This window comes from Bos grunniens, chromosome 4 (assembly GCF_055505025.1).
Source record: "Bos grunniens cultivar Pamir isolate PY7600 chromosome 4, Bosgru_T2T1.0, whole genome shotgun sequence".
NCBI classification, from domain to species: Eukaryota; Metazoa; Chordata; class Mammalia; order Artiodactyla; family Bovidae; genus Bos; species Bos grunniens.
Window position 1 is genome coordinate 63,816,909 of NC_141168.1, and position 24,148 is coordinate 63,841,056.

The 24,148-nt window shown below is 38.9% G+C and overlaps 1 protein-coding gene across 5 annotated transcripts in view; it reads right to left on the bottom strand.

The window, feature by feature from the left end:
* DOCK4 (dedicator of cytokinesis 4) overlaps positions 1-24,148 on the bottom strand; it is a 479,600-nt gene that overhangs the window by 232,125 nt on the left and 223,327 nt on the right. For all 5 annotated transcript variants that reach the window (XR_015162547.1, XM_086396606.1, XM_086396604.1 and 2 more), the window contains exon 8: positions 21,356-21,507. Coding sequence is in view for 4 of the 5 variants with exons in the window: in XM_086396606.1 (XP_086252732.1) it covers positions 21,356-21,507 (152 nt within the window). In the remaining variant the exon portion in view is untranslated. The remainder of the gene's footprint in view (positions 1-21,355; positions 21,508-24,148) is intronic.

Genomic DNA, 24,148 nt, shown 5'->3' on the forward strand with positions numbered 1-24,148 from the left:
GTTTTTGTCAATTTAAAAAGTGTCCTATTACCAGCCTGGAAGAGAAGGGGAGGTTGGGAGAGAATGGATACATGTATATGTAAGGCTGAGTCCCTTTGCTATCTACCTGTAACTACCACAATATTGTTAATTGGCTATACTCCAAGAAAATAAAAAGTTTAAAAACAAAGCAAAAAAAGTGTTCTATTATAAGATATGCATACTTACTATTTCCATTCCCAGATATCAGCTAATGATTTTGTACCTTCTAGGTATTTAAAGACTGAACAAATACAATCTTTTAGGAAAAAAATACAAATTATTGGGTAGCAACGTTCGCTGTCTTCCATATAACATCTTTTACACTTCATGGCAGCGAAATACATGAAATTCTCCAGGGACATATCAATCAATGGGACCCTACCATCAGATGTAAGAGTCACCTAATTAACTTCAAGACCACTCTAGATTCTAGTCCATGCCATGTAACTCTGTCCACCATGCACATTCTAGGTCTTTATTATAACAACTATATTGTAATGGAAGTATCTATGGTGACATATTTTCAAATGGGAATGGCTCCTTCTTCATCATCAAACAATGAATTAACACATAGAACACTTTCAGCAATACTGAAGAAATGGGATTTGATATTATTACTAGCAGAGAAAAATCATCATTTGACTTCCCCTTACAATGCTGTGTGCTCCCAGAGGAAATTTCACTGCCAGAGAAATTTAGTGTCCACCTGAATTCCTTGTGTGAGCCATTATGAATCATTGTGTGATAAATCAACAAGAGTAAATTGTGTCTTTGGAAATAAAGAATGAAAAATCACAATTATTTATTATTTATAATGTGCCTTCTTCTAAAAAAGGATTTGAGAAAACCAACATAGTGAAGTAACAGTGGGCACATTCATCCCCAGATATGCCGGGGAAAAATAGTACAACTCAAAATACACCCCATCCTGGTGTACATACACTTTACACAGATTTTTCTCTAAGTTTCATAATCAACCTATAAGGGAGGAGCCCCTCCCATCCCCGTTTTACAAATGAGAAAGCTGGAGTTTGGAGATAATGGGTAAGTTGGCCAAAGTTGCATGGTCAGTCAAGGGTGGAGCCAGGAAATTAATTTCCAGGGTCTGATTCCAAAGTCTCAGGTCTTAACCACAAAGCTATCTTCATAAGAACAGCACATCTCATAACAGACACAAAAAGAGCAAGTCTAACCATACCATGTGAACCCAGGGTTTTTATTGTGAATATGTACAATAAAATAAAAAAATAATTATTAAAAAACGCATGAAGCCAGACAAAAATAAATAAAGCCACAAACTTATCTGTGTTTAGGGAGTTTATGTCTATTTCAACAGCATAGTTGGTAGAAAAGTTCTTACCAATGATGCAAATAATGTGGGCGGCACAGTAGAGATCTGAAGACCCTAATGGCTTCTCTTCTCAGCAGGATAAGATGCTCCTATCTTCCCATGCCTCCTTCTAACACACAGAAGCAGCTGTCCTTCTAATGGCCCTACCTAGGGTCTTGGAGGCCTTCTGGACAGATGTGGGAGGGTCCTCCCAGCTTTCTGAGTCATCATATCAAGTGGCTCTCCAATACAGCATTCCTAGGACAATCATTTGATTTCATAGAGCAATGTACCCATAGTTAGGGATGACCAGCATCAAGGACATTTTTGTATTTCTCTATATGGATTTTTGTTTATAACTCTATAGCTCCCCTCTTATAAGAAGCAATGTACCTATAGTTAGGAATGCCTAGTGGTTTAATGTTTGTGAAAGTTACACAATGTATAGCTACCTAGTGCTTTAATGTTTGTGAAAGTTAAACAACATATACTTTATACAATAATTTATGATGATAATATATTGAGGTTGAAGTCTGATTAATCCACAAAAATTGCAAAGAATACTTTCAAAATCATTTTGGACAGTTAAAACACTGAAATAAATTTATGTTCTCCAAAAGCAAAAGTAACAAAAGACAGAAAACACTTGGATGGTCGTGTTCTGGTACACAAACTGGAAAAAGAACTATCTGGTTCTGTTGTGCTTATACTTTATAGAGGGCTTCCCTGGTGGCTCAGCAGTAAAGAATCCACCTGCGATGCAGGAGACACAGGTGTCATCCCTGGGTCGGGAAGAGCCCTGGAGGAGGTCACAGCAGCGCACTCCAGTATTCTTGCCTGGAGAATCCCATGGACAGAGGTGCCTGCTAGGCTACAGTCCATGGGGTTGCACAGAGTCAGATACAACTGAAGCAACTTAGCACACAGGCATGCATATTTTATAAAACAGCTGTACCAAAAAAATACCCCATGTAGCATCTTTGAAAGAACCAAGTTCCTTGTCTTAAATGTAACTATGCTATGTGTGAGGAAAATTACTATTTATTGTACACTGAGTAGTCATGCAGGGAGATGCTCCAAGAACCAAGGAGGAAACATTCGGAGCAAGAAGATGGAAGGAGGAGAGGAAGGGGAAAGGCTCTGCTGAGTTGACTCTAGGGCCTCTCCCCAAAAGGCCATACTATATGATAGATGTTGATCTCCGTGCTTCTATTTCACTGTTTCTCCTTCATTTTCTCAAACGCTTTCTGATTGACTAACATTGGTAAGCTGCTTCCAATAACCTGCGCAGGGAACTGTTACTATGTTCTTTCCTAGGACAAGTGGCAAAGGACAACCCAAGGAGCATTCTAAATAGTCACAGTACCAGGAGCTGGTCCTGCCACTGACCAGGCAAGATACCCTAGCAAAGTGAGGGGAAAGTGCGCTAGCTGCCCTGGGGTGGCCACTGGACCAAAAGTTTCAGTGTTTACCATGGCACAGAAGAAGGGACTCTCGTCCAGGCCATCTGGTAATGTGGGTGTGCACAACACTCCCCTGGGCAGCTGTAGAAAGCCCAGGTCCCACCCTGGGGATCCTGACTTACTGTACTATGGATCTAAAAGCTCCTTGAATGTTTAAAAGCACAGTCACAGTTAACAGCCACAGTTTTGACCCAAATGCTTAAGCCCTAATGAGTCAGAATTGCTGACTGTCCTTTATGACCATCACATACACCAGGAAACAGGCAACACATGCCTGATATGTTCAGGCCAATGACTTCTCCCCTTTCGTCTCCCAACATATGACGGATGCAAACAAAGTGTTTCCTTGTCAATAAATAAAACCAACTCCTCAAGCAAGTCTTCCTAGAAAAAGCTATTAATATGCTTTCTAATTTTAAAAGTAAAGCAACACAAGGGTCATGAGCTCTTCTGACTGACTAAAGGGAAATGAAACAAGAAGGATCACTGATACCAGGTTTTCCACAGTAGTTTACGTAAACAGCAGACAGATTCTGAGTTTTCTTTTTTAATATTACTGTCCAAACCCAGATTCACTTGACAAATATTTGAAGTTGAAGGACTAAGCAATCAACTAAAGGGATGCTTTATAAGGACAATAAAGGATTTTGCTTTAGTTGAACAATGAAAGGGAAGATAATTTTTTAAACTACAGCCAATGCTGAACACCAAGCTGATTCTTTCTTACTACTTAGAATGACTTAAAACCATTTCATGTTTTTGTTTTTGGTTTTTTTCCAGAGTATAAAGCTAGTTGAATCAGAACTCTTTTTAGGAAGGTAAAACTCAAAAAAGAAATGCAGTTTAAAGTTACAAATAAGTGATGTACAGACCACCTGCAGACCAGTGTACAGACCAATGAATGAAAGAAAAGATTTGGATCAACTGTTGATTGGACAAAACCCATAATGGCAATAAGTTCTAAAACGTTGATGTTCTAAAAATCCCATTGTTGAATTCAAGTTAAATCCTTAGAAACAGCTTAACTGTGCAATTGAGCAACTCAGGAAAATACTTGCTTGTGTCTATCTCTAGAGAACTCATTAAGAATTCCACTAGAAAAAAGTTCCTCAGAGAGGTAACTAAAAGTAGGTGATGAGACGATCTGGTCAACAGAACCAGGGACTGTGAAATAAGAAAGCCTGTTTATAGGCAGAATGTCTTATGCTTATTCTTGGAATTTTCATTAATTTGATTATGGTAAACACTGTATCTGTGACATTTCGTGAGAGAGGAATCGCTCTGATTTATATACAGTAATTATTTTGACCTTTCTAACAATGGTTCTTTGTTAGGCAAAGTATCTATAATAAGGAATCTTGAAAGTAAAGCAAACCTGAGCTCTTTATAACTACTCTGGGTTGAAGCATGCAGTTCTTTGCAAAGGTAAAGGAAACCTTTATAAAACAGAATAAATAATGAAAATCCAAGTAATTCAAGCCCTGCAAAAACAGTAAGTAAAATGTCTTTCATACATCTATCATCTCAAAAATATGTCCTAAGTTTTAAAATGAAATAAGCCAAAATCAAATGTCCCTTTCAAGAGCTCACTGATACTGACAGATTCTTTATATTCATTACAACTTTAAAAAATGAAAACGTATGGTGGTCACCAAAGGGGAAAGGAATAGGGGAGGGGAGGGATAAATTAGGAGTATAGGATTAACAGATGTATACCACTATATATAAAAATAGATAAATAATAAAGATCTGCTACAAAGCACGGGGAACTATAATAATCTTTAATGGAAAAGAATCTGAGAAAAATATATGTATGTCTATAACGGAATCTATTTGCTGTACATCTGAAACTAATACAATGTTGTACATCAACTACAATCAAAAAAATTATCAACTATACTTCATCATTAAATACTATTTATTAACTACATGATGCCTGCAATAGGACTTTCTAAAGGTCAAAGGCTTTTTCTTTTTAACCAGGGAGCTACAAGGCCTCTACAATGATGTGCAAATATTCATGTGTATTAGAATAAGCACATTATCTTCTGAAGAGCTCTTCAGTGTTCATAAGTTGGAAAATGCACTGGGAAGTTTAGGAAGCACTGCTCTAGACACCACAAGTATTTTTAGTAAAATGAAAATAGCATATTGATTACCATGCACAGAGAAACTCTAGCGTTTAAAAATAATTCTTGACTTCAAGCTTAATAGTCTTTCAAAGAACAACAGAATGTAAGTTTTGGGAAGGCAAGAATTTTTAAATTTTTTATTCATTGATGTGTCCCCAGTGTCCAGATCAGTGCCTGGCTCTGAGAAGGAGACCAGTAGTTGTTTGCTGAATGAATGAAGATCAGTGATTCAACAACAATAGCACGTAATCTCTGATGCTCAACAGAAATAAAAAGATGCAGTCTCTGTTTAGCTTTTTTGTCAAAGATCTCCAAATGGAAGTACTTAGGAGAAGATGCTACACAGATTTTCCTCAGTTTATAGGGTTATGTCCTGATAAACCCACTCAGCTTCAACAGAGTACTATAGCTCACATGGCTAGCCCAGGGAAAGATCAAAATCCCAAGTACAGTTTCCAGTGAATGTTCATTGCTTTAATGTTCATCACTGTAAAGTCAAAAAAACCCTATTGAAACACTGTAAGTCGAGGACAGTCTATAAACTATCTGCCAGCTTTTATTTACTTTTTTTTTTAAGAACAGATTTTGCAAATGATGCTCCCATAGAGACATATCTAAGAGCAAAGCTCTGATTAACACAAGCGAGCATGAAAGGAAACTATCGACTTTTCTGATGCACTCAACCTTGTGTTCTCTCTCTTATCAAGAAGCACATCCTCACTGGAGTGGAAGGAAAACAGCAAAAATTAAGCAATAATGACATGATCTTTTCATACTTTGCCTCAACAATAGTGAGAGATTTGTAAATTACTTTCAATGGCAACCCACTCCAGTATCCTTGCCTGGAAAATCTCATGGACTGAGGACGGAGGAGCCTGGTGGGCTGCAGTCCACTGGGTCACAAAGAGTCGGGCACGACTGAGTGACTAACACATTAACTGCATTAATGCCCAGCCTGTGTAGGGCATTCTGCAAGGTTCCGGGAACAGAAAGATAACAAGAGGGTATCCTTACCCTCAAAAAAGGAACTAACTAGGGCCATATCATGAACAATTCTATTGTTGGTGTTGAATCACTTACGAAACAAATGTCAGTGAAAAGCAAAGAAGTCCTGGCAAGGTGGGTTGCTCTGTGTAAGCATGATGTAGTTGAAATTTAGGGAAACTAAATTAATCTGAATTCCCTCTAGGCAGCAGACACAGGGCAGAGGAGGAAAGACACAGCTGATCAGAATCCTGGTGAAAAGAATACCAATCTGGTCATCCTTTAAAACACAGGAATGTGGGTTAAATCTGATCAATTTCTAAAACATTGCACAAAGTACCATGAGTCAAATAGGCCGCACAGTGTCTGGAGCTAAAGGGGATGAGAAAGTCAGTCTAAACCCACTTAGTCTATGGGTTTTCAGTTTTCTACCCCTTAAAATTCCAGTCACTTTTTCTTATAATAACATAATAATTTACAATTTCAGAAATAACTGGAATTGTGTGGCTCTTAAAATGCTACAGAGAAAAACAGTGCATCACTTCTATGCTGGGTGTTCTTGCAGCATGAACACAGTTATTTGTTTCTTTTAATTTACATCCTCCTCCTGGTCCGTTTCTGAAAATCTCTCCTATTAACATCACTACACCTCTAGAGCAATATTTTTTTGTATGCAACATAATGTAACCAAAGAATCTGATTAACTTCGAAGTGACAACAATCTCAATTTTTGTGCACCTGCTGGAAGAATCAAATGATGGAAAAGATGTGGTAGAGTGGAAAGCACTCATGCCTTTAAACAGGAGGCCCGAGGGAAGGTCACTGTGGGGTCAGTGATGTACAGACACCCACAGAGAAATCTGTGCCAGCTCGTCTAGACACAGCAGGAAGCACGCTGGGCCGTATGGAATGGTTGATGTTGCCACAATCCAAAGAGGACCTCTGAACGCCTTCTTCTATTTCTGTTCTCAGTCATGCTCCCTGCATGCATGGCCAGTCAGAAAATTTCCCCTCCATTACTGCTTTACTTTGGAGAGGTTACAATTTCCAGTTAATTTTGTAACACAAAACTATAAAAAGAGATCTACACCAACCCTCTTTCTACATTCCAAACAACAAATGCTCCTAATTTATGTAAAAACATAGATGCTGAATTTGTGTGATCACACTATAATAAGTTGTAAATGAGGTATGAAATGAGAAATTCTAGCACAGTGCTCGAAGAATTAAAAAATCACATGTGCTCTCTTAACTGTGTTATGTACTATAATACAGACACAAAAATATACGCATTTTTTCTAAGAGTGGACTAAATAACTATTCTCTCCAACAGCTGTAAGGCCTTGAAAAAATTTCCCAGTACCTAAGTCTTTTCAAAAGAAGCCTGAGTTCTTTAATTTTCTCTCAAAAATGAAAGACTTTTAGATCATGTCAGCCTCTGAAGAGACCAACTGGAAGTTATGGTTGTAATTTCTTTAATTCTCTCCTCATTATGCTAGATTCCCATTCTGTTTTATCCAAATGTGATGTGTCAGGCTCCAGCTCTACCACCTGATAGCTCTTTCCTGAGCACACCTGGCAAAAAGTAGCTAACTTGGGAGCCAGGAGTCACCACCAATTTCAGACATCTCTCTTGCAGGGGCCTTCCTGAACTCGGCAAGCATTCATCAGTAACTCACTTCCTATCACATTTTTGCTCAAAGGCCACTGACCTTGTTTGTGCAATTCACTTTCAGCCCTGAACTCCCTTTCCTTCTCTTTTCTGCTCTCCAACAGCAGCTCATTTTGTTCCTCCACTTTTCTTATAAAAGGTCAAGGCCACAGACCCATGCCCTCTTTTCCATTTCAACATCTGAAACCCATTCCGCTGCCCTCCTTTCCTCCCACACTAGTAGAAGCAGCAACCTTCCTCTTTCTCAAAATAAACTTCTTCACGTGTGTCCTGCATCCCTTCTGCCATCTGCTCCAGAAGTCACCCGTGAGTCTCCAGCAGGGTCTCCTGCTACTGGCATCCCACTGCTACTTCTATGACTGTAAGACAAGTGAATGAATGAACAAGGACATGGCGAGAGGTAACCCACTATTCATGTACCTGTAGAAAGTCCTCACCTTTGGGAGGACAAACCTCTATTATTATTATTTTTAAAATTTATTTTATTGAAATACAATTGATTTATGATGTGTTAATTTCTGCTGTATAAGTAAAGTGACTGCTGCTGCTGCTGCTAAGTCACCTCAGTCGTGTCCGACTCTGTGTGACCCCATAGACAGCAGCCCACCAGGCTCCCCCATCCCTGGGATTCTCCAGGCAAGAACACTGGAGTGGGTTGCCATTTCCTTCTCCAGTGCATGAAAGTGAAAAGTGAAAGTGAAGTCACTCAGTTGTGTCCGACTCTTAGCGACCCCATGGACTGCAGCCTACCAGGCTCCTCCATCCATGGGATTTTCCAGGCAAGAGTACTGGAGTGGAGTGCCACTGCCTTCTCCAAGCAAGGTGACTAGGTTATATATATATATACATATATATATATGTATATATACACATACATTCATTTTCATATTCTTTTCCATTATGCTTTATCACAGTATACTGAATTTAGTTCCCTGTGCTATACAGGAGGACCTTGTTTTGGACAAACCTCTATTAATTCAGAGTTTCTGGGAACCTGGTCCTTATATAGACATAGGATTTTGCTTAAGCATATAAGGTATTTCCTCTCACAGAACATTCATCTTCTAAAAGTTGCCTATTTTCTTGTATATATGAGTCAGACTTTACACTTTAAAGACAATATTACTATATTTGTTAGTATAATACTGAATGTCCTAGACCTTCAGAAAACATTCCTGTTAAGTTCTGCCAAATACAATATCAAAAATATTATTGTCAGTTCATAGGAACCCAGGAATATTATTCCAAGCAGAATGGAATCCAAACCACGTATAGGGCTAACGACTAGACAAGATTAATAAATCTATCATCTTTCAAAGAAACTGAAAAAAAGGACTGCCTTCAATGCTTTACTGTTTGTATGCATAAAAAATTGATAATTTTAAGGAGGTAATTCACTAATCATACACACTAGATGCTAAAAGGTAGACCAAGCATCCACAGATCTTATATCACAGGAAATTTACACCATTCAATTCTGCCACACTGCTCCACCTATTTCTCTCTGTTCTTCTTTCTTTCTTCTCCTTTTTCTTTCTCCCTTTCTTACTTCTCCCTTTTTTCTTTCTTTCTGTTTTTCTGTTGCTAAAGTATTTAAAAGCAAATCATATCCCTGGATGCCATTCCACATGTTTACTAGTCTCTCTAAATCTTATGCAACTATAATAACATACACCTTAAAAATTAATAATAATTCCTTAAAATATATGACTTCTTTAAGAATTCAAGACCAAACACCACATATCATTTCTGGTTATGTTAAAGTGCATTTCCTAGCTTTTTGTTTTGTTTTAAATCGTCATCATCATAGCTTATAATTACTAACCAATGACCCAGTGTCAAGCATTAGACTAAGAGAAGTATATGCATTATCTCATGTAATCCTAAAACAATTCCATGAGATAAGTACTATTCTTATTTTTTTATGATAAGTACTATTCTTATTCTCACTTAGCAGACAAATAACAGCCATAAGAGACGTGAACTCATTTGCTGAGGCTGATGGAGCTACTGAATGACAGTGGTGGGTCCTCTGACTACAGAGTCTGACCATTTATGTACTATAGAATGGTACCTATAAGACAAGATATACATCTTGAGTATGGAGAGAATTTCAGATATATTTCATGGACCAGAATTGGGTCATGTAAAAAAAAAAATCTGCGAGCTAGGACATGGAAGCAACCTAGATGTTCATCGATAGATGAATGGATAGAGTTATGGGCTGTGTGTGTGTGTGTGTGTGTGTGTGCGCGTGTGTGTGTATGTATATATATGTATAATGGAATATTACTCAGCCATTAAAAGGAAAGCATTTGAGTCAGTTCTAGTGAGGTGGATGAAACTAGAGCCTATTAAGCAGAATGAAATTAGTCAGAAAGAGAAAAACAAATATCATACATTAACACATATATATATATATCAGAGAAGGCAATGGCACTCCACTCCAGTACTCTTGCCTGGCAAATCCCATGGATGGAGGACCCTAGTGGGCTGTAGACCATGGGGTCGCTAAGAGTCGGACACGACTGAGGGACTTCACTTTCACTTTCCCCTTTCATGCATTGGAGAAGGAAATGGCAACCCACTCCAGTGTTCTTGCCTGGAGAATCCCAGGGACGGGGGAGCCTGGTGGGCTGCCATCTATGGGGTTGCACAGAGTCAGACACGACTGACGCGACTTAGCAGCAGCAGCAGCAACACATATATATGGAATCTAGAAAGATGGTACTGATGAACCTATTTGCAGGGCAGCAATGCAGACGCAGACATAGAGAAGACCTGTGGACATAGCTGGGGAAGGAGAGGGGTGGGACTAATTGAGAGAGTAGCATGGAAACATATACATTACCATATGTAAAACAGACAGCAAGTGCGGAATTTGCTGTATGACTCAGGGATCTCAAACCAGTGCTCTGTGTCAACCTAGAGGGGTGGGGTGGGAGGTAGGAGGGAGGCTCAAGAAGATGGGGACATATCTACATCTAGGCTGTTGATATATGGCAGAAACCAATACCATAGTGTAAAGCAATTATCCTCCAATTAAAAATAAAAGAAATCTGTGCCTCACCAATAATATTCACCACTTTTTCTTAAATGACAGACTTGAGTATACCAAAAAAGAAGGTAGTTTAGGCAATATAAAATTTATACAGAAATGAAGCATTTAATGAAAATGGAGAGTTTAACTGTGTGACGGTAGAAAAAAACATAAAACTTCAGTCAAGTAAGTGAGTAAGGCACCAGCAAGAAAGTCAACTTTATTTGAACTTAATTACTATGAAAAGACTTTTTGTATTTAATCACCAGGATAAGGCTTTTTTAGAAGCACTACTCTGCTGCTATTTTTTCAAAAAAAAGCCCAAGCCAGCAGTTTGCACACACAAGCAGACCTATAATAAGCTGAGAACCCATTGGCAGCACTTAGTAGTAGGAATGTTAGTCACTCAGTTGTGCCCAACTCTCTGCAATCCCATGGACTGTAGCCTGCTAGGCTCCTCTGTCCATGGGATTCTGCAGGCAAGATTAATAGAGTGGATTGCCCTTCTCTAGGGGATCTTCCCAACCCAGGGATCAAACCTGGGTCTCCTACATTGAGGGTGGATTCTTCAACATCTGAGCCACCAGGGAAGCCCTGGTGGCACTTAGGTCATATTAAATATATTCTCTGATAAGAATGAAATACATTAACAGATTAGCCTTAAAACTTAGAATACAGTAGTAACCAAAGTAGCAAAACTTATATGGGAAATAGTCAACAAAAGGACTATGTCATTTTCACTGGCCCATGTAACTTACACTCTCCTGTAGATTAACTGACATATTAATATGTAAATAGGGCTTCCCTGGTGGCTCAGATGGGCAAAGTCAACTGAAAGCCTTCTGAAAGGATTCATCATTCAAGAGGCCATTAAGAACACTTGTGCTTCATGGGAAGATGTCCAAATAACATTAACAGGAGCTTGGAAGAAGTTAATCCAATCCTTATGGGTGAGTTTGAGGAATTCAGAACCTCAGTGGAGACAGTAATTGTACATGTGGTAGCAATAGCAAGAGAACTGGAATTAGAAGTGGAGCCTGAAGATGTGACTAAATTGCCACAATCTCACATTTATTTATTTATTTATTTTTACAATCTCACATTTAAACCTTGAATGGATGAGAAGTTGATTCTTAAGGATGAGCAAAAGTGGTTTCTTGAGATGAAATCTACTTCTGGTGAAGATGCTGTGAAGTTGGTTGAAATGATAACAAAGGATCTAGAGTATGATATAAATGTAGCTGGTAAGGAGGAGTTTGAAAGGGTTGACTCCCATTTTGGAAAGAAGCTCTGCTGTGGGTAAAAGGCTATAAAACAGCATTGCATGCTATAGAGAGATCAATCATGTAAAAAAAAGTCAATGAATAGAGCAAATTTCACTGCTGTCTTAGCTGAAGAAACTGCCACAGCCACCTAAGCCTTCACTAACCACCATCCAGATCAATCAGTAGCCATCAATATCAAAGCAAGATAGTTCAGTTCAGTCGGTCAGTCGTGTCCAACTCTTTTGTGACCCCATGAATCGCAGCACGCCAGGCCTCCCTGTCCATTATGAACTCCCGGGGTTCACTCAGACTCATGTCCATCGAGTCAGTGATGACATCCAGTCATCTCATCCTCTGTTGTCCCCTTCTCCTCCTGCTCCCAATCCCTCCCAGCATCAGAGTCTTTTCCAATGAGTCAACTCTTCGCATGAGGTGGTCAAAGTACTGGAGCTTCAGCTTTAGCATCATTCCTTCCAAAGAAATCCCAGGGCTGATCTCTTTCAGAATGGACTGGTTGGATCTCCTTGCAGTCCAAGGGACTCGCAAGAGTCTTCTCCAACACCACAGTTCAAAAGCACCAATTCTTCAGCACTCAGCTTTCTTCACAGTCCAACTCTCACATCCATACATGACCACAGGAAAAACCATAGCCTTGATTAGATGGACCTTTGTTGGCAAAGTAATGTCTTTGCTTCTTAATATGCTAACTAGGTTCGTCATAACTTTCCTTCCAAGGAAAGTTTTTTAATTTCATGGCTGCAATCACCATCTGCAGTGATTTGGGAGCCCCCCAAAATAAAGTCTGACACTCTTTCCACTGTTTCCCCATCTATTTCCCACGAAGTGATGGGACCAGATGCCATGATCTTCGTTTTCTGAATGTTGAGCTTTAAGCCAACTTTTTCACTCTCCTCTTTCACTTTCATCAAGAGGCTTTTGAGTTCCTCTTCACTTTCTGCCATAAGGGTGGTGTCATCTGCATATCTGAGGTTATTGATATTTCTCCCGGCAATCTTGATTCCAGCTTGTGCTTCTTCCAGCCCAGCGTTTCTCATGATGTACTCTGCATAAAGTTAAATAAGCAGGGTGACAATATACAGCCTTGACATACTCCTATTCCTATTTGGAACCAGTGTGTTGTTCCATGTCCAGTTCTACCTGTTGCCTCCTGACCTGCATACAGATTTCTCAAGAGGCAGGTCAGGTGGTCTGCTATTCCCATCTCTTTCAGAATTTTCCACAGTTTATTGTGATCCACACAGTCAAAGGCTTTGGCATAGTCAATAAAGCAGAAATAGATGTTTTTCTGGAACTCTCTTGCTTTTTCCATGATCCAGCAGATGTTGGCAATTTGATCTCTGGTTCCTCTGCCTTTTCTAAAACCAGCTTGAACATCTGGAAGTTCATGGTTCATGTATTGCTGAAGCCTGGCTTGGAGAATTTTAAGCATTACTTTACTAGCGTGTGAGATGAGTGCAATTGTGCAGTACTTTGAGCATTCTTTGGCATTGTCTTTCTTTGGGATTGGAATGAAAACTGACCTTTTCCAGTCCTGTGGCCACTGCTGAGTTTTCCAAATTTGCTGGCATATTGAGTGCAGCACTTTCACGGCATCATCTTTCAGGATCTGAAATAGCTCAACTGGAATTCCATCACCTCCACTAGCTTTGTTCATAGTGATGCTTTCCAAGGCCCACTTGACTTCACATTTCAGGATGTCTCACTCTAGGTGAGTGATCACACCATCGTGATTATCTTGGTCGTGAAGATCTTTTTTGTACAGTTCTTCTGTGTATTCTTGCCACCTCTTCTTAATATCTTCTGCTTCTGTTGGGTCCATAGCATTTCTGTCCTTTATCAATCCCATCTTTGCATGAAATGTTCCCTTGGTATCTCTAATTTTCTTGAAGACATCTTTAGTCTTTCCCATTCTGTTGTTTTCCTCTATTTTTTTGCAATATAGTCCACCAGCAAAAAAGATGAGGGCTCAGATAACAGTCAGCATTTTTTAGCAATAAAGTATTTTTGGATTAAGATATGCACATTCTTTTTTTTCCAGACATAACACTCCTGTACACTTAAAAAAACTATAGTATAGTGTAAACATAACTTTTATATGCACTAGGAAGCCAAAAAATCCGGGTGACTTCCTTTATTGTGATACTGACTTTATTTTAGTTGTCTGTGGTATTTTAGTTGTCTGTGATATCAAACCACAGGTTTGATATCTTTACACAAATCCCCTCTCCCTGATATTCCCAGTCCTGTACCCCAGTTTATACACATCCACACTCTGCCCTTTCTCCCCTTCTCTGGTCCTTGACTGGTCTTCCCACCTGCAATTTCAAGCTTGTTTCCTGATACCTCCTAAGGGACCTTGATCCAGACCTCCCTTCTTCTCTGAGTATACCCTTTCCTATGTTACTGGATCCTTCCTGTCAATTCTTAGTAAGCTCAAGCTTCTTCTACTTCAGTTCCTTAAAAAAATAAAAACAAAAAAAACTTCAACAGACACCTTGCTACATACCGGTGATTAAAAAATTGGAAACAAACAGAATACTACTAATATTGAAGTTCATGAGAATGGGTATAGAAAAGTGATTAGGGATATGATGCCTGATGGGACAGCATGTTAAAATACGGTCTCACTGTATATACCAGCTGTGTGGCTTTTGGCAAGTTATTAATCTCTCTGATTAATAAGTTTCCTCATCTGTAATAATGAGGACATAGTTAGTTTCCTGTATCTGTAGGCAATACATCTGCAGATTCAACCAACTGTAGACAGAAAATATTCAGGAAAAAAAAAACTCCAGAAAGCTTTCCAAAAAAGCAACTATTTAAATAGGATTTATATTTTATTAGGTATTCTAAATAGTCTAGAGATGATTAAGAGTATATGGGAGGATGTGCATAGGTTATATGTAAATACTATGCCATTATATAAAACGGACTTGAGTATCTGTGGATTTTGGTACCTGAGGGGTGTCCTGGAACCAATTCCCCACAGATACCAAGGAAAGACTATATTACTAGTGCCTGCCTCCTGGGGTTGTTACAAGGGATACGTAAGTTAATATTTCTTAAACAGCTTAGAACAGTGTCTGGCACATGGTAAGCAATATGTAAGTGTTAGTTAAATGAAATGAATAGAACTGAATAAAGTACAATTACAGATGCTATCTAGGGAATTGATTCCCGACTTTTCTAGCTATACCCTTACAGCCTTGAGAAATTACAAACTTTCAACCAGACAGATGTGCTCTAAAAATATTTTGCTCATATAAAACTTAATTTAGTAAATATTTTTTAAACTAAGAAATTCTTTTATGGTGAGAAATTATGTCAAAGACTGGGAAAAACTCACTCAAGAAAAGTATGTTATTTCTCCTTATAACTGAGTCCAGAGTATAGCTGTACCCACCATGCAAATGATGTAAAACAAATGAGGAGGAAAAACTGGAAAATAAGCGCAGGCTAGGTGTACGTTAGCAAGATGCTGTTAGAATAAGTCTGAATCTTTCCTGTACAGTAAGAGGAGTCTGCAACACGTATTAGAGGCTTAATGTTAGAGGCCATCTTCACGCAGAAACTGTTTGGAAATACGAATGGGCTTTCTAAATATCATCCAACATCAATGACAAACTGTTCTAAGTTTCTGTCAGAGAACATACCCCTCCTGGTGCTGTGGAAATACCATGTGCTTCACTGATCCACATGGTGAACTAGAAGGGAGTAATTTTCACGTGCTGACTCCTTTTGCATTTGACATCTCCAAGTACTGACTCAAGGTTTTCATCACGGGCACAGGGCAAGAGTCAGTGCTATTTTGCTATTCTTCAAGTATCTTGAGAAGGACTCAATTTCTAAAACAATTTCTATAGTATAGAATATTTCTGAGGCTTTATATTAGTTTCAGTGTTATCATTACAAATAACTTGTAACAATTTATTATCAGGGCTACCAGTCTCTGGAGCTTTCACTCTGGCTAATGAAATCTTGCTCAGTGATGGAAATGTCCAGAAGCCCTTGATGAGGCTGATGGCGTGGTGTTCAGAGGGCAGACTTTGGGGCCACATGGCTGGCCTGCCACTCTGCTTCACCTCTTACCAGTTTGGTAAACTCAGGCAAGTTTCCTGACCTTTCTGTGCCTGACTTCCTCACCTATACAGTGAGTGCATACAATATATTTCAAGTATTTAAAACAAATTCTGGCAGACATGCTTAATAAAATGCTGGCTGTTTGATTCTTAGAGGAAAGAAGTTAAATGAATAAATTCTAGCCAGTTGTCTGCCTTATGAAAGCAATAAACGTATTTCTTTGCTAATCAAACCTCTATGGGCTTTGTACATGTTGGACACAACTGAGCGACTTCACTTTCACTTTTCACATTGGAGAAGGAAATGGCAACCCACTCCAGTGTTCTTGCCAGGAGAATCCCAGGGATGGGGGAGCCTGGTGGGCTGCCGTCTATGGGGCCGCACAGAGTTGGACATGACTTAAGTGACATAGCAGGAGCAGCAGCATTCCCTGAATTATACCATCTTTTGCCTACTAAATTTCATTGTTTGGATTGGACTTCAAATGCTGAAAAAGAAAGAAAAATCATGATCTCTTCAGCAAATAAATTACAAGGAATTTAAAAGAGAGAGAGGGAAAGGAAACTACATATGAAAGGTGACCCGTGAAACTTATCAACCATGCAATGGATGGACTTTATGTGGGTCTCATGAATGACAAATTCCTTATTTAGAATCAGTAAAACAATAATCATCGGTCAATAGCAGAACAAAATACTGACCAAAAACAGATATTTGATGATGTTAAGGGAATATTTATTGGGGGCGCAGCAGGGAAAGACAGTGAAGCCTGGTGTGCTGCAGTCAGTGAGGTTGTGCTGCAGTCAGTGAGGTTGTGCTGCAGTGAGGTTGTGCTGCAGTCAGTGAGGTTGTGCTGCAGTCAGTGAGGTTGTGCTGCAGTCAGTGAGGTTGTGCTGCAGTCAGTGAGGTTGCAAAGGCTTGGACATGACTTAGTGACTGAACGACAAGAATGTTTTTAGAGTTTTTTTCTTTTTTTTTTCAGATAGGTGTACCCTGAAATATTTACATATGAAAATTTGACCTCAGGGATTTGCCTCTGTATAAGCTGGGAGCAAAGAGGAGGACTGGAAAGGTATGTGCTGAGTCGATCACTGTTGTCACTGGTGGTGGGTCTGTCTGTGAAGCTTTATGACACTATTCTACTTTTTACTACATCTGAAATTTTTGAACGTAAGAAGTTTAAAAAAAAAAGTATGAGTTGACCTTAAAATACTCACACATCCATTGCTTTCTTTAAACCTCATCTGTTATAGGTGATAGTGATGTTATTTACCTCATTGTTTCTAAGATTACATGCCAGAGCACACTGGAGGGTTTATCTTACGGCCTGCCACGTGGTAAACCTGCAAATGTAACTCAAGGAAGTGAGAAGCAGTTATAATCTCTGTATGTATGCAAATCAAGAAATGAAAAAAATATACTGTTATACTTAAAGGAGAAAAACTGCTAACGAGAAAAAAATAACCCACACATCTCACACTGTATTCGCTGTTGGGTGTAAGAAGAAATACAACAATGCCTCAAATACCTTATTTTGGCTTTACACTACCTTTTTCTGAGAAGATGCAACTATTTTGTAATGCTCAGCTCTGCCAGGAGCAATGAAGGAAACAAGACTTGTCACCAGTTTCAAGATGAAGAACAAGACAGCGGTTAAGTTAAAGGGTCAGGGCAGCAGCTTTCAACTGCAGAGACAAGAATCAAGCCTGTCCTCAGATCTGTGCATCCCAAGGTCTCTTCAAAAGGTAAGTATGAATCCAAGCTACTCATAGCAAGGTTTTGAACACTCCCTGAAAGAATAATCACCACCATGTGAAACCTCAGAAAGTTAAGAAAAGAAATCTGAGATCCTTCCAAACACCTAGTAATTATGTATTTTCATTCTTCCTCATTCTTTTGTCAATCAGCTTCATAGAGATGAAGAGTTTGACAGCTGAGAGCCCATGGCCAAATTCATCAAGTGGAAGCAGGAGAGAGAGATTCAGGCTTGATTTCTCCTAGGGACATTCTATATCCTGTGTGTCACAGAGGGAAATGGAGACTAGAGAGAGAGAGGAAGCAGGATGGGAGTGGTAGAGGGAGGAAGGGGTAAGATGGAGAGAGGGGAAGCCTGGAGGGTGGAGGAGGGAGTCAGGCACAGATATAGCCCAATCACATCACAGGCCCAGCTGCTGGGTGGAACCTATGAACTACTGAAAGAGTATTTTGGAAATTCTGCATCCAGGTTTTTTTCTTGCTTTCACCAAGTAAACAGGAATAAAAGAGGAGGAACTCTATCAATCAAAGCCTGAAGGAACATTTCAGAAAATCTCAAAATGTTTATAACAAGACAAAACTGAAAGACAAGCTAATATTAATCTTCAGATCAGATCAGTCGCGTCCGACTCTTTGCGACCCCATGAATCACAGCACGCCAGGCCTCCCTGTCCATCACCAACTCCCGGGGTTCACTCAGACTCACGTCCATCGAGTCAGTGATGCCCTCCAGCCATCTCATCCTCTGTCGTCCCCTTCTCCTCCTGCCCCCAATCCCTCCCAGCATCAGAGTCTTTTCCAATGAGTCAACTCTTCGCATGAGGTGGCCAAAGTACTGGAGTTTCAGCTTTAGCATCATTCCTTCCAAAGAAATCCCAGGGCTGATCTCCTTCAGAATGGACTGGTTGGATCTCCCTGCAGTCCAAGGGACTCTCAAGAGTCTTCTCCAACACCAGAGTTCAAAAGCACCAATTCTTCGGTGCTCAGCCTTCTACACAGTCCAACTCTCACATCCATACATGACCACAGGAAAAACCATAGCCTTGACTAGATGGACCTTTGTTGGCAAAGTAACGTCTCTGCTTTTGAATATGCTATCTAGGTTGGTCATAATTTTCCTTCCAAGGAGTAAGTGTCTTTTAATTTCATGGCTGCAATCACCATCTGCAGTGATTTGGGAGCCCCCCAAAATAAAGTCTGACACTGTTTCCACTCTTTCCCCATCTATTTCCCACGAAATGATGGGACCAGATGCCATGATCTTAGTTTTCTGAATGTTGAGCTTTAAGCCAACTTTTTCACTCTCCACTTTCACCTTCATCAAGAGGCTTTTGAGTTCCTCTTCACTTTCTGCCATAAGGGTGGTGTCATCTGCATATCTGAGGTTATTGATATTTCTCCCGGCATTCTTGATTCCAGCTTGTGCTTCTTCCAGTCCAGAGTTTCTCATGATGTACTCTGCATATAAGTTAAATAAGCAGGGTGACAATATACAGCCTTGACGAACTCCTTTTCCTATTTGGAACCAGTCTGTTGTTCTATGTCCAGTTCTAACTGATGCTTCCTGATCTGCATGCAAATTTCTCAAGAGGCAGATCAGGTGGTCTGGTATTCCCATCTCTTTCAGAATTGTCCACAGGTTATTGTGATCCACACAGTCAAAGGCTTTGGCAGAGTCAATAAAGCAGAAATAGATGTTTTTCTGGAATTCTCTTGCTTTTTCCATGATCCAGCAGATGTTGGCAATTTGGTTCCTCTGCCTTTTCTAAAACCAGCTTGAACATCAGGTAGTTCACGGTTCACATATTGCTGAAGCCTGGCTTGGAGAATTTTAAGCATTACTTTACTAGCGGGTGAGATGAGTGCAATTGTGCGGTAGTTTGAGCATTCTTTGGCATTGCCTTTCTTTGGGATTGGAATGAAAACTGACCTTTTCCAGTCCTGTGACCACTGCTGAGTTTTCCAAATTTGCTGGCATAATGAGTGCAGCACTTTCACAGCATCATCTTTCAGGATTTGAAATAGCTCAACTGGAATTCTGTCACCTCCACTAGCTTTGTTCGTAGTGATGCTTTCTAAGGCCCACTTGACTTCACATGAAAATATTAATCTTAGGTCAATGCCATTTGAAAATTACTGGCAAAGGGGAATGTATATTCCTCAAAAACTTTAGCTGAACGGGAATGAGCAAAAGCATGACCTCCTTTCTCCATTTTACATTCCATACGGTTCATTAAATATTTTTTGAGACCATACATGACACAGACAATGTTACAAAGCCATTGGTTAAATTACACTACCTGGAAACCAAACTTTCTAATACACTTCAATGTGTAAGCAGGTATTATCTCTAAGGAATCTTTCACACCTCTAAAGTCAGTGCTAACCTGTAACATGGATCCTTTTTTCAGGCCTTTATCTTCCCTTTTTAGTGTTGTTGATTTGGGAAGGGGAAAGCGTCTTTTAACTCACTGACTCATTTCCTGCAACAGTGTATAAAGTAGATTTGAAACTGTATTCCCATCATTACTTCCACATCTCATAAATCTTGCACTTGCTGTATAAACCAACACCTTTAAACTCTATGGACACAGTTCACTGTTAGGAAGTAGAAAGTATACTTTCTAGCAGGCAATGAATAACATATAACCTAATTCAAAGATTTTATGGCTATAATTGCATTAAAAATAAACTTCACATAGATTTCCTTAAAAAAAGATTTTCTTTTTACCAGAAAAGAAATACTCCAGGATTAGTTTGTGTTTATAAAATAATATGCAGCTCATTGTTGCCTAAAATTGTCAACACTTATTTTATTAATATTTTTTAAAGTGGGGTACAGTTGGATCATTATGTGTGATTTGTGGTATAATTTTAATTCTAATTTCAAATTAAATTTTTTTCATGTAAAAGATGGTGTGGATTGTGCTCAACTTTAAGATTAAAAAGTTTTTACACATAAAGAAGTCTCAAAAAAGGTTAAGACTTCTGGATAACCACCAAAACATCCATTGTAAGTTTTTCTTAAATACTGAAAACTTGCCATAAGAGAACTACAACAGGTAAGACAGAGAAAGAAAAAAGTGTATGTGAAAACTGTTTATTATTTCCTACCTCTGAAACTCTAATGGAAAGGTTTCCAAGTATTTAGTTTTTCCTCAATATCATTTGATGTGAACAGAGTAAGAATAATTTAACTGTTTACTGAAAATTTGAAAAATACAATGTATTAACCTTGAGATGCAAATGAACTTCAGGGTTTAGAGATATTATGTCTTTTTTGCATTATCAACACAAAACAACTCAAACAAATAACAGACCTGCTATCAATAACATATTTTCATTTAATAATAATTATGGTTCTATGGCCTTTTTGAGTTTTTCAAAACAAACATTTTCATGACTCATCTCATTTAATTTTCAGGGAAACCTCCAGAAGGTAGGAAGCTTAGAAATTCATAAAGTTCTAGAGATGAGAAAATAGACTGATAGAGTAAAAGTGTACAAGGTCACACATCCCAGAGTTTGCCAGTTGCAGACACCCACCACTCCACCATTAAGAAATTCAAGTCATACCTCCACATGCATTTACCTGATCGGCCGATTCTCTTTACTGTCAAACAGTGAAAAGATGACCTCAAGCTCCTCTCCCAGGTTGGAACACATGAGACTCTTCATCTGCACAAAGAGGTGGTGACTGCTGGCCTGCACCGGGGTATCTTTCTTCCGATGTCGATGCTCCATCTGTATGACACCCACCCAAAAACAAGATCAGTGTAGACCGAGGGAAACAACAGAACCCAACAAACTAGTTAGCTATGGTGTGATCATAACGTCCTGTGCTATTTTTTTGGCTATGGATTTGGTATCCAGTTGGATGTTAAATTCCAAATTTTCTTTCAACTTCTACTGAAGTCTGCAGACCATCAAGAATCCTGCTTTAAGAAGATTTGTTTCTTAATTATTAACATTAAAATGATACCAACTCACAGACAGTGTGAAATGCAAAGGATTCTACTGGTCCCTTGTCAACTCCCAGGGTGAGAACAAATTATTGGTCATCTTTTAAAACATCAGACTAAATTAAAAATCTAACTGATCATTTCACTGATGGGAGCTAATGTAGCTATGATTTCACTTTTCTCATAATTAAAAGTTCTTTTAAATTATACTAAAGTTTTGGTAGTTTTCCAAGACAGGCAGTGGCAAATGATATTCAACCATTAGAACATGAAAGGGAGGCAGACTTACAAAACTCAGTGAGTGTCTAAAGGCAGGAATAGTCTCTGTGTCCATCTCTAGTTTCTCTTTTAATACAGCTAGCCTGGGCTACACGTGAGAGGTGGGACCAGAAGTAAGAGTTCCCACATGCTAAGGAAGGAAAGGAATCACCCAGGGTTCCAGGGGTGAGAACATGGAAATGATCATTTATTAGCATGTTTGTTATGTGTCTATAACATGCCCAGCATTGGGAATGTGATGATGGGTAAACACAGAAATAGCCTATGCCCTTGTGGAGCTTTTCTACTAGGAGCAACAGCTATCAACAAAACTGTCCCACACGCAGATAGAAAACTACAACTATGATGAATGGAGGATCTGACTTGTGTCTGAGCAGTCAGAGAAGGCATCTTGGGAAAGCAACACTTTAAGAGCTAAAGGGTGAGAAGGAATTATGAACCATCTAGATAGTGCTTCTCAAATTACCTGCAGTCAAGGACCAGGCTGTTTTCCCCTCTAATCTACTGCAGGTTGATATTTTCATAAAATACAATCAAAATGCCATGGCAATGTCAAAACGTCATAAAGGCTTCTGTACATTTCCTCACCATTTTTCTACTTGGATCAGTTACAAACAGTTCATGATTCAGCCAGCTCTTGGACCACACTGAGCAGAACTGGCCCAGGGTGAGAGCACAGGGCAAACATATAGAAAGGCGGTGTACTAACAGAACAGGTGCTAAGACCTGGACGATTACTGCTTTCATAACGGACTACTAAAGAGGGCACTTCTTGTGGATCACTTGACAATTGAAAGAAAGGAAGGAAGAGAAAAAGAAAGATGGAAAGAAAAAGCTTGGTGCTTAACTTCAAAGGAGTCATATCTTTGCTTGAAGTTAAGGTACAAAACTCTATGTCTACCTCAGCCACCTTTTAATGTTTCTAAGTATAGTTCAAACACTAATGATTAACTAACCAAGATTTGAATGCAAAAAATGCTATTTACATTTACAGTTATAAATGCAACAACATAAAATCACCAGAATTTTTTTTCATGCTTTTATCATTTAATCTGAACCACTTGAAAAGTAAGTAGCTTAAAAAATGCAATTAATATATCTATAATTGTTGTATACTCAACAGGTACACTGAACACGCCTCTGTAAAAGTGAGGAGTAAGTGCATTTTCTTTTAAAGTGGAAGTCAACATTGTGGTATGTGTTGGCCATAATTACCAGAAAAAGCTTCCTGTAGAGAAAAAGAGCACAATTCTTTTTTCTATGATGGTTGCTCTATTTTTCACTTTAAATATTCTTTATAACAGGGCAAAGGAAGCATCATACATTCATAAAACTCCATCTCTTTAGTTTCTCAAGTAGTTTTTATTTTCTGAAATTGCTAATTTATTTACTGATTTACTTAAAAGTTCAGGGTAACAAAGCACAAACTTCTATGAAGAAATGAGTAACTACTAAAGGTTAGAGCTGGAAAAACAGATATAAGAACTAGGAGATGTATGTTCTTTACTTCAAACAGTGCAAAGTTCCCAGCATCCATCATGACATTCACTAAACACTGAACGGAAGAATTAGCTCCCTTACTCATGCAGAGAATCCAATATATCTAGATCAGTGGTTCTCAACCTTGGCTGCACTTTAGAATCACCAAGAGAGCTTTTAAAAAATACTTATGTCCAGGTCTTATCCCAGAACAATTAAATTAGAATTTCCAGGGGGTGGGGGTCCAGAGAGGAGAAGTTTTAAAAGCTCCCCAGGTGATTCTAATGTGCAGTGAAGGCTGAGAATCACTGATTGAGATCACGCGAAGAGAGATGCAAATCCTAGCAGATTGAAAAATGTATTGTTACATCTTTTGTATAATTACTGCCTTGAAACATTTGGTCTCTGAAATTACCTCTCTTCCCTCACCTATAATGTTTCCAAGCCTAAGATGGATTTGAACTTGAGTAGGTTATGAGGACTTGTTTATCTTTTGGTAATTTACTACTTTGGAGAAGTGCTAAAAATATCTCTGTGAAGATATTATTACAACAGCAAAATGAAAAAGGCAAGTCCATACTTCAAGAGCTATGATTTGATAGTTAAAACACAGAAACAAAGCTCTGTCTCTGAAATAGACAAATCTATCTCTGAAATAATTTACA